Source organism: Ascaphus truei, chromosome 2 (assembly GCF_040206685.1).
Source record: "Ascaphus truei isolate aAscTru1 chromosome 2, aAscTru1.hap1, whole genome shotgun sequence".
In the NCBI taxonomy this organism is placed as follows: Eukaryota; Metazoa; Chordata; class Amphibia; order Anura; family Ascaphidae; genus Ascaphus; species Ascaphus truei.
The window spans coordinates 254,335,582-254,347,989 of NC_134484.1; the positions used below are offsets into that span (position 1 = coordinate 254,335,582).

Sequence of the window (12,408 nt, forward strand, 5' to 3'; positions counted from 1 at the left end):
TTGGCCTTTAGCAGAATGGATGTCAGTTTGCATGATAGGACTGCTTACCATTCTTATAGATGGTCTCATATAGCTGGCACTCGTTACTTATAAGTACTCCTTTATTTTAATCTCTTTATTGCAGAGGCCGCTGTTTCTATGACCACATTGAGTTTAGAACAGGTCCCTTATGTCTATACTGTATATATTCTGACCCTTCCACAGGCACTTGGTAAGTGTTCTTGCATGATCCCCACCACTTTATTTTACACACACACACACACACACACACACACACACACACACACACACACACACACACACACACACACACACACACACACACACACACACACACACACACACACTTTACCTCTGCCTTTACACATGCATTAGGGGCTAGCATTGTGTTAAAGAGAGATCTGTCAGCGTTTCAGGAACTACATGCAGTTAGCAGGGAACTGCCACTAGGGGCGCATGAGCGATCTGTCATTAGCCAGCAGTTTTGCAACAGTGTGGTTGTCATGGACACCACACACAGAGGGTGTATGATGATGTAGGCAACAGGGAGGGGCCTTATGCAAGTATGGTCAACACATGATGTCATCACTGTAGGTGTGTGCAATAATTTTAATTGGTTGATGCCAATTGATTGTTAGTGTCTTGATGTGTATATATGTGGTTTGTCTGTCACTCTCCCCTTGTATCCCCCTGACGAAGGTCCCATTTTGGAGGACCGAAACATTGGGTTTCTTGATGTACCACTATTTTCACTAATATACTTTGTGAAGTTTTCTACAATTGAGTGCCGTCTCTTGCTTTACCAGACCTCGGAACGGTAACGTATGTCTATATTATCCATATGGGACAACCACCTACAGCCTATCAGCACCTATGGAGTGCCAACAGTTCTATTTGAATTTTTATATATATATATGTTATATTTGAAAAAAAAAAAGAAGAATATATATATATATATATATATATATATATATTTTGTCACTTTTTTTACTCACCATAACTTAACTCAGTATTATGTTTTATATATATATATATATATATATATATATATATATATATATATATATATATATATATATATATATATAATCTTCTTTTTTTTTTCAAATATAACAGTTGGCACTCCATAGGTGTGATTTATTTAATTGATTGGCTAGTGGTTTTATTTCTTTAATTGATTGATTACTATTGCTTTAATTTTACAGTTTGGGGGTTTAGATGCTTGTTGTATAGGTTTTATTATTGTGTATTTTGGACATTCATGCTTTTGTATTAGGGTGACCATTGACTGCTATAGTAGCTTATCATGTCCATATTATATGAGTATGATGTACTACTATAACAATCAATCAATCAATGGGTACAGGGTGGGTATAGTGGGTCCGGTGTGGGTGGTTAGGCCTCCCGGGTGGGTAGCAGGGCTGGGTGGGTTAACCCCTTAATTACTATAGTGGTTATTAACCGCTAAGGTGATTAAGGGGTTAGGGACCATTAGAAAGTATTTATAACTGTATGTATGCTTTCTGGCAATGGAGGACATGGACCTGCAGCATGCTGACGAGGACGCCCTTCATATTGCCAGGGGTAAGTAGAATTTTTTATTTACTTTATTTATGCTGCCTGGCTAATGTTGTGTTTAATAATGGGCAAATAATCTATTATCCATATCTGGATAATAGTTCTTTTGCCCATTACTACTGTACTGTATGTGTTTGGTGAGAGGGGGGGGGGGGGAGGAGGTAGGTGTATTTATTGAAATGCAGGCCATGTTTATTTATTTTTCTAAATACAGGAATGGTACCGCAGGCCAGCGGGGACCACCGGAGGATCCACGGACACCCATGGGGACGACCCGGGGACCCCCAGTCATAGATTCAAATGACCGTTGATATAGCTAGACTCAGATGATAAAGTATATCTCTATGGACTATGCTGTATATGGCCAGGTGCAGCTGAGATATATCTCGGAGTGTAAATACATATATGGTGTTAATAATATTGCCAATCCGTTTGAGGTACACATCCGCGGTCTATACCAAAGTCAGATAATAGTAATCCCTGAAATAAATACTGGATATAGTATCAAAATAGAGCATAGATAAACCGCACATATATCAATGGATGCTGCTGCTAATATAAGCCTGGCGGTAGAGATCTCCTGCTACTCCTACGTCTGGACGCTGCCACTTCTGATGACGTCACCTATGACGTCATTACGTCCCGACGATCGTTTCGCGTGGGCTAAACACGCTTCTTCAAGGGGAGGAGAATGATAACGGATTTAACCCTGATTCTCTATGCAGTACTATGTATGACATATATCTCAATCTACTGTAATGCCAGAGAGACATGCTGTATGATACTATCTGCCTGCCTTCCTACCTACTGGAAAGACATTTGAGTCTATATAATTAGTTTTTTTGCTTGACAGCAAGTATATTGACATTTGAATCAGTATTTAAATATTTATTGATTTTGCTGAACCTGCCACTTCACTACGGGGTTATTTTAATGTTTGATTGTGATTTATGTGTTTTTAATGTATATATTTGAATAAAACTTTATTGTTTTTCCTGGCCAGTTTGGTTTAGATGGGACAATTGGACCTATCTACTATATCATTTTGATAGACCAATGTTAGTCTGTTTATTACACTCCATACAATGAGTGCTCAACTGTGAGGGAACCTTTTTGATCCTACTTTGGGATCTACCTTGATATACAATAGCTCTGATCTCATAAATTCAATCAATAAAAAGAATCATTCCAAACAAGGAGCTCATTCTTTTCAAACATTTCTTTCACCTAGCGAACAACTATCTCCTCTGTTTATTACTCAATATAATAGACAAGTTAATAAAATCAAAGCTATTATTACAAAACATTGGGATATCTTTAAATTGGATAAAGAACAAAGACCTTGGGTATCACAGGGCCCAAGATTTGTATTTTAGAAAAACTTTGGCCTCACATCTTTCACATACTCTATTTGACTCAAAAAGGAATAATAGTAGATATAATATTCCAGTTAAATGTAAAAATACAAATATATCATTTAAGATAGTCTTTTCTGAACTGCAATATGTCCTTTGTAGTTTATCTAATCCATTGTGCATGTGGAATGGGTTACTTAGGACGAACTATTAAGACTCCTTAGGTCACGTTCAATGGAACACCTTAGATCGATTCGAAACACAGATCTTAGGTATCCTGTTACTAGACATGGACCACATGTCCATTTGGGTAACCTTAAAACTTTGTCTTTTTCGGCGTCGGAGCATGTCCCCCACATATCAGAGGGGGTGATAGATTGGGCATGCTAACCCGCCGAGAGATGTTTTGGATCTTTTCCCTTAATACATTGGCTCCCGAAGGAATCAATGTTGATTGGGAACTGTATAATTTCTTATAATTTAAATTAACATGTATATTCTTATTATGTACATCTAGCTTAGAATTAGTATTATTATTACTTTTGGATAAAGCTTAATTTATTTTAATCGTTAGGAATTTTATTTTTCTTTCCTTTTTCTCTTTTCCTATTTTTTTTATATTGTGCATTTTCATATTAATTATTTTTTGTTATAATTAGGTATATTTAGTTATTGATCATGTTTATTTCATTACTAGAGTATTTCTTTTGTATTATTATTCAGGTTATAAGACTATTGAATAAGCTGAACTATATGTATTCAGATATGAATTATTTATGCATTGTTATGTCATTGACTGTGTACAACTTTAGTCAGCAGTCTGCAACATTTAGGTCTGTTATTGTTATTTATGTATCTTTGCTATTATTTTTATATTGTGTTTTGATACTTTGTTTGAAGTATCTTTTAAACTTCTTTTATTCAGGATCTAGGTGTGGTTTTCTGCACTCCTGATGGCTGTTAATTTCCAGCACTTGCTGAACTCGTTATGACACACCTGTGTCTTTCCTGGTTGTGTTCTGATTGGTCCAGTTTTGTGGGGCGTGTGTCCGGCGGCTCTGTTTGGAGCACACAAATAGCGCGCCTATCATTGAGGTCAGTCACTCTTTGATAAAGCACCCAGAGCGTGAAACGCGTAAGAGGACCATCTTTGTTGCGACCATGATGTGATTCCTTCCTGCAAATAAACACTCACCTGTTTTATCAGCATATCCGTCTGGATACCCCGTTATTCTGCGCGTGGTGCTGTGCTCTTCTCTCATTCAGGTTTTCTATCTTTTTCACCCTTGGCTCACTATCTGTGAAACCATCTACATCCCCACCATTCATCAATCCACTTCCCTCCTTGCAAGTTACGCCTGAACTCTCACCTCCTCAGTTGAAGCACTTGGTTAATCTAGGCCCAAGGTTACTCCTCACACTTTCCATACTGCACTTGGTCCCATTGTATCCTGTAAGTCTCACATTATTTCATTTAGAATGCATTTATTTATAAAATGTTTTACCAGGAAGTAAAGGTAAGAAGGTGATCCAGGGCACAGCGGATTTCAGCAAAAAAAAGGAAATGTATTAAGTCATAACACGACGTTTTGGCCCTAACAAAGCATGCCAGTCACTTGATAAGTCTCCCATTGTATCATTTAGACTGTTACTTCTGTAGGGCAGGCACACCCTAATATATTTTGTTAAGCGCACTTTTGTAATTTTGTAGATTATCTCCCTGTACAATCTCTATTATAACTCTGTAAACAATATAGGAGAGGCCACCCGCTCAACCTTGGGTAAATAATTTTCAGGGTCAATTGAATAACATGAAAGAGAGAGGTACCTCTCCTCATAAGCGGAGAGAGTATAGAATTAAGTAATAATCCCAGAAGAACAAGGCATAATTGGCCAGTAATGCTCGGTTCTGAAGGAATTATTACTATAATAGGCAAAATGTAGACTTGGAAAAATAATTTTTGCAAACACACACACACACACACACACACACACACACACACACACACACACACACACACACACACACACACACACACACACACACACACACACACACACACACACACACACCTCTACATCCAGACGCACCGCAGCGCCCCAGTAAACCCACAAAACTGCAGACACACACAATACACTCTGTAGCCCTCCTCCACCCTCTACACCCACAAAAAACACAGCAGGCAGACACAAACCCCCTAACCAATCAGAATCAGGTTGGGGCAATGCCAACTCTCGATCCAGCGCTATGCCACAAAATGACACAGTGCTAACAGGGCAATCACTGGGGAACAGTGGAGGAGTATAGGGGAATGACCCCCTTGTATACCTGGGGCTACTAAAACCGAGGCTGTTGATATATCAGTTCATAGTGGTCTGGGAGGAAGACATCACATCATCACATATGAATAAATAAAAGCTTCATCCGTATACAGACTAATGCAGGGTGGGGGGCAATAACGGTAGAAGTACAGATGGGCACGTCCTAGGAAACGCCCAAAGGTAAGTCCATAAATGTCGATAGTATACCTCACCTACACCCTGTGTCCCACGGTAGAAGAAATCAGCGGTCAGTACTCACGGATAGCTGCGTGACCTGCCTGTGTAGCTGATGGTGATGCATTGAAGCATTTTTTATAATCCATCATCTATGCTCAAATATAGGTCTATACATACAGCTTTTGCTATCTATGTCTTAGATTTATATATATCTTCCATGGGATTTACACTTTTGATATATATATATCTATATACATGTCCTCACCATCTGGCATGGATTAATCGTATAACATATATCTACTTCATAAGACAAGCCACCTGATGATTATATGTATCATTAGTTTATATAAATTACACTATTATCATCAATATATATCTAAATTTACATATTTATTTATTTTTTAGCTATACACAGGTGACTATATTATATATCATATGTACTATTTTGTTATAAGGGTTTTTTATTACCATCTTTTAATCTAATCTGTATAAATTGTTTATCCACATTTGAAGACTTGACTAATTTTGTTGATTGATCACAATATGATTTATATATTTATCTATGTATATCAATTTATTTCATATTATATATCTCTATGTTTATACATTAGGTATACACAGTTTATACCGTTATTTATATATTTAGTTATATTATTACAATTTATTAGTTTTCATCTAGCATCAATATATTATTTGATTATGGTTTTTTATATTATATTGCACATGTATGTTTTCATTATATTGACACATTTGATACTTTGTTGCTATGATGTTTATTATTAGTCTTCTTCTTTTTTTGCTATTTTATTCACTGTTATTTGTTGTAACCATTTAGGCTCTCACAGTCTCATATTATGATCAGGGTCATGTCAACTTCTTCTACCATAGACCCTTGCTTCAGCTTTAAATTACAGCTGATTGCATAATCAATTAGACCATCATCTAATTCATCTGATTTAGATTAGGGCGTATACTTTAGAGACCACTATATAGTCTGACACTGTGAGAACCTTAGTACTCTTTGATAAAGCGCTTCCACGGCGGGAAACGCGTCAGAGTTTTTAACCATGCGTGTTTGTTTTTTTGGCCATTATGCCCAATAAATAATCTTTATTTTTGCCCCAGCCCTTTTTCCTCATTCTTTGGCAGTGCTCCGCTTTTTTTCTCCTTTTCTATTCTACCAAAGAAAAATGTTCTTGGTGTTGCGTTTTCTGCCGATCTCCTCGCACGAATTGACGGAGCGTACTGAAACGACTCATCTTAACAAACCTCCATCGGAAGCTGAAATATTTATATGTGATGGTCTATGGAACTGTAAGGATCGTCTGTTCGTCCCTAAGGAGGTAAGATTAGAGGTGCTCCAATTAATGCACGACTCCTGGCCCACTCGTCAAACAGGCATCCTCAAGACACAGGAGTGAATTGCTGTCATGCGCTGTGGCTTGCGCCGAATGATGAACACACTTAATGAGTGTCAGTGGGCTGAAGGTAAGGCATATGGAGCATCATGGGAAGACTAGGGAGGTCGGGGCTCAGGGGCAAAGAAAGCAATCTTACCCCTGTCAGCTCTTCCGTCTTGGGTCCTGTAGCTCCTCGGTAGCCCGTCCCGCAGCGTGCATCCGGCAAGGCGAGTGTGAGGAAATGAGGAGGAAAGATCCGGTGCGACAGCAAACAGCCAAATGATGTCAGATCCACAGTTGAATGCAGTAGCTTTATTGATATGGACACACACACAGGTAAAAACAGCAGGCTGCAGCACAGCCTCCTCCTCCTCTACGCGTTTCACGCTCTGCTGGCACTTCGTCTGTCCCATTCAACTGTGGATCTGTCATTTGGCTGTTTGCTGTCGAACCGGATCTTTCCTCTTCATTTCCTCATCCTCAAGACACAGGAACTATTGTCCCGCTCTTTTTGGTGGCTCAAATTATCACAAGATGTTAAAGAACTATATCGTCTCCCGTGAGACCTGTGCTAGGACCAAGACTCTTCAAGCATCCCCTGTGGATTCGCTGTAGCCTCTTCCGATTCCTACTTGTCCTTGGGGGTACATATCAATGGATTTTATTGTTAACCTACCCAGATCAAATGGATATGATACCATTCTGGTAGTAGTGAATCGACTTTAAAAAAAATGGCTCACTTCATTGCTGCACAGAATGTCCCTTCAGCAGACCAGACAGCCAAGTTGATCTTGAAAGAGGTATTCTGTCTTCATGGGGCTCCAGATGAAATCATATCTGATAGAGGAGTGCAATTCGCTTTAAGATTGTGGAGGACCTTCTGTTCCGCTCTAGGAATTCATTTAAATGTATCATCTGGCTATCATCCACAATCCAATGGCCAGATCGAAAGGACCAATAACTTTGGAACAATACTTACACGGTTTTGTTTGCCATCTCCAAGATGACTGGATGGGCTTTCTACCTCTAGCCGAGTTTTCGTACAATAACTCACATCATTCATCAACACAGAAAAGTCCTTCTCCAATTTTGGATTTTATCCAACTTTTATTCCTCATCTGCCATCTTCGGGTTCCATTCCGGCAGTTACAGAGAAACTTGAGATGCTGTGAGACGTCCAGGAAACACTCAAGAGACACTTTGTGAGGCTCAGGTACGATTAAAAAAAGCAGCAGACCAACACTGCAGACCCTCCCCAAAGTTTCACATTGGGGATAAAGTCTGACTGTCAACCAGAAATCTACGATTAAAGGTTCCAACCATTAAATTGGGACAAAAATACATCGGGCCATTCAGCATTTCAGCACTGATAAATCTAGTCTCCTTTAGATTAGAACTTCCAGAGGCCATGAAAATACACCTTGTTTTTCACATCTCCCTGGTGAAGCCATTCCAGGAGAACCAGTTTCCTGGATGGAGCCTTCCTCCTTCTGACCCTGTTCTGGTGGATAACAAAGAGGAAATCATTGTGGAAAGAACCTTGGACTCCAGGTAACACTGAAGGAGACTCCAATATCTGGTCCACTGGGGGGTTATGGCCCAGAGGAGAGATCCTGGGAACCAAAATATTTCGTACATGCTCCACAACTGGTCAGGGCCTTCCACCAGGGATATCCAGACAAGCCTTGGAAAGATCGTCCAGAGAACGCTTGTGGGAGGAGGGAGTAATGTCAGGTTCTAGCCTGCAGTACCCATGCACATCCACGGGACTGCTGCTGCTCTTGCTCGCTCTCTCAAAGAGCCTTCCATACTCTGAAACCTGACACCTTTGCACCTGTCCCATGCCTTCAGCCAGACCTATATAAATCTCCCTTTCCTGTTTCTCCTTCCCTATTTCTACTGTTTCCTTCAGCACCTACTAGGTTCCTGTATTCTCTGCTGCTGCTTTTGCTGCTGTTGACTGTTCCCGAGTCCCAGTGCCCCCCCCCCATGGAAAATCTTGTGCCCCCGAGTTTGTGCGCCCCTAGTCTAGAGTGCCCATATTACTGGGTATTCTATACTCTCTCCACCTATGGAGAGAGGTACCTCTCTCTTTCATATAAAACTCTGTAAAGCACTGCGTACATTAGTGGCGCTATATAAATAACCATATACATACTTAAGCACCAACTTCAAAGAGATGTCAGAATGGCCTAACTTACCAAGTAAGCGATTCTGTGTTTGGCCCCAAAAACGTGCATGAACATATCCTTCAGGCCTGCCTGAAAGCAACACATTTTGCACCTGTATATAAGGCCACTTCTATTTGGATGGTATTCATATATGTACTCCAGCCCTAGGAGAAGGAAGACAAAATAATTGCGTTCAATATCAAATTTAACAGGTCTGCTGACCCCATGTCTGCTGGTAGGTTGGACCTTCTGGGTCATTTGATCGCTAGTGTAGGGATTATGTGTAAATTACAGGCAAATTCTTGAGGAAAACCGGTGTGTCAGCCAAGACTCTGAAACTGGGGAGGAAATTCACACTTCAGCAGCACAATGACCAGAAGAACAAGGCCAAAGCCCCACTGGAGAGGTTGAACAAGAAGATAATTAATGTTCTTGGGTGGCCCAGTCAAAGTTCTGACTTGAACCAAATATAATATTTATGGCGAGACTTGAAGATTGCAGTCCATTGACAATCCCCAACAAACTTATAAGAACTGGACTCATTTTTACATGAAGAATGTTCAGAAATTTCACCATCCTGCTGTGCAAAACACTCATAGCAGTAATTGGTGAAAAAGGTGCTTCAATAAAGTACTGGCTAAGGGGCTCAATACAACCAGTAAATGTCATTTTGTACATTTCCTTTGCTGGCATTTGACCTCCTCCTGTAAAACAGTGCAACCAGTGTTCAGTTTAACCACTACAGTTTTGTAGCTTAGAGTGAAAAAAAAAAAATGTTTGTTTGAAAACTGTGCATACATTATTTGAAATGTAACAAAATGTGACATTATTGGTAAGGGGTGATTACTTCTGCATACCACCATATATATTGGTATGTATGGATTACACCTCAGTGTAGTGCTTATTGAAATTGTCCAATAACCAATAGTATCAAGTTCAAACAAGAAGTTAAAAATGTCTTCTCTGTTGCTCTGTTGCAGCGTCTTATAAGTGGGAACTACATTGTCACGTCAATGAGAGAAACCTATATATTGTATGATAGAAGCACAGAAAACAAAGGCACCATAAAATATTAAATCACACAGAATCCCAGCAAGCTCCAGAAAACACAAAATATACCACAGAATATATATGTATACAAGTGTCAAAAAGAGTGCTACTGGGCTACTGGACGTGGGCAAATGAATACATCAAAAGACAGAAGTCCAAAGCTACATCTAATATGACAAAAATACACAGTGAAATACCTATGTATTCTCTTGAAAAGGGTAATTTAGTTAAACCCTTTGGCCAACGCATTATTATCCTGCAAGCCACATCAAGGCATGACCAAATTTGCAGGCCCTAACACTACCTGATTAAAATTCTCATTTACCTCTATATTAGGAGGGAGAATACATTGGATCTGTCAAAACCCAGCAACATGAATCTACCTGCTAACTTGGAAGTTGGGGAGGGGCGATCTTAAACCCTGAGGGGGGAGGGGACACTGGTCTCCAAACAGTTGAGACCAGCTGGAAAAAGTTAATAAACACACAGAATCCCAGCATGCTCCAGAAACCCAAAACACACAAAATTATCCAGGAAGTCACCAAAGAACCCCAGAGTAACATCCTAGAATCTGCACGCCACTCTCGCCTTGGCTAATGTGAGTGTTCCTGACTAGGCTAATGTGAGTGTTCCTGACTAAACTATCAGAAAAAGACTGATGTTGTTCATGAATGGTGTTCATGGAAGGATAGCCAGGAGGAAACCACTGCTCTCTAAAAAGAACATTGCTGCCCATCTGAAGTTCGCCAAAGAGCACATAGATAATCCACAAGACTTCTGGAACAATGTTCTCTTAACAGACAAGTTAAAAGGTAGAACTTTTTGGCCTCAATGAGAAACATTATGTTTGACGAAAATCAGACACTGTGTTTGAACAGAACAGCCTCATCCCAACCGTCAAGTATGGTGGTGGGAGCGTGATGGTTTGGGGCTACTTTGCTGCTTAAGGACCTTGACAGCTTGCCATTGACAACCATGCATTGTATCAGAAGATTCTGGAGCAGAATGCCCCGCCATCCGTCTGTGATTTGAAGATGAACCGAAAGTGGGTAATGAGTTGACAAAGTGAGAATATGACGTAAGGGGGGGAGGTCTGACATAACAGCACTGGGATCTAAGCAACCATTTTAAGTCAGCATCCATCTTAGGTGCTTGATATTGTCTATTGTCTGTATGAAAGTTGGTATGGAAGTTAGTTTAAAATACATTTTTTTTCTGCTGAACTTCCAATTGATATTGAGCGGTTCACTTAAGTCACAAGACCTTGGAGAAGAGCAAGTGCCAATGTTATGAAAATAAGAGACAGATATGCACGGTCTCGCATTCCGAGGGGGGGGCCCCATGAAGTTCCGTATGTAGAGTAAAAGTCACTGGCTTGTATAAGGAATATTGCTGAATCATTTCATTTATGCATCCCATAATAATGTTATTAACTCAATGTGTTCATATTCATATTGTGTTTACGTAGTGATGACACGCAACCTCGTATAGGGGGCGTGGGCTTAGTATTTTGTGTATAAATAAGGCCTGTATGCCACCATGTCGTTGGGAGAGTTTTATTTTGAAACTCTCCTCTGCGTGTGCACCGTACACTGCAATAAACGTATTTGTCATTCTGCAATGATCCTCAGATTATGACTTGTGTTTTTTTATTCACAACTTTCACAAATGGTGCTCCGAATAGAAACCCAGATATACCGGAACCTGAGCACCTGAAAAAAACACTCCTCGGTCACTCAAATCTGAGCGCTCGTAAGAATCAAGGTAAAAGGCACCTTTTGAGGAAAGCCTGAGTTTAAAAAGTTGATTTGAGTGGTGTGTAGCGAGATGTGTTTTGAAGGCTGTATCAATCTGGTTGACGGGTTTACCTAGCAGTTTCAAATAAGTTTATTTGTCTGTTCCTGTATCCATTTTAAAGTGTTATAAAAATAAGTTTTATTGGGATTAAGGTGAGAGTCCCGTTAAAAGTTTTGGTGATGAAGGTGAGTGTTTGTATGCTTAAGGGATTGTTTTTCAGACTGTCCTGGGTTGTGATAAATATTTTTGTTGTCTGAGCAGGAAGGGTCCCTGATTGTACATTTGCTCTGTTTTGTCATTAACATACCAAGTGAGTTTATTTATGGATATCCATTTAGAAGGTCTTATCTGTATCCATGTTATAAAAGTATAAGGTTTATCAGGACTGGGTTGGACCCGCTGAAGTAATTCAAGTGTTTTCTTGGGTATAGTTATGGTGAAAAAATCAGAACAATAAAATGCCAAAAGAGTTGTACGCAATCAGCTTGCGCTGATTATTGTATCAGGAGTATTGTACAGGTCAATTAAATGTGATTACTGTAACAGGAGAATAATGGG

The 12,408-nt window shown here is 39.7% G+C and overlaps 1 protein-coding gene across 7 annotated transcripts in view; it reads right to left on the reverse strand.

Annotated features, from left to right (window-relative positions):
- Positions 1–12,408, reverse strand: part of LOC142487227 (uncharacterized) — a 90,046-nt gene that overhangs the window by 24,942 nt on the left and 52,696 nt on the right. For 6 of the 7 annotated variants that reach the window (XM_075586122.1, XM_075586119.1, XM_075586123.1 and 3 more), the window contains one exon: positions 9,034–9,167. The exons of the other annotated variant lie outside the window; for it this stretch is intronic. In XM_075586122.1, coding sequence (XP_075442237.1) covers positions 9,034–9,167 — 134 coding nt within the window. The remainder of the gene's footprint in view (positions 1–9,033; positions 9,168–12,408) is intronic. 7 annotated transcript variants of the gene reach the window in all.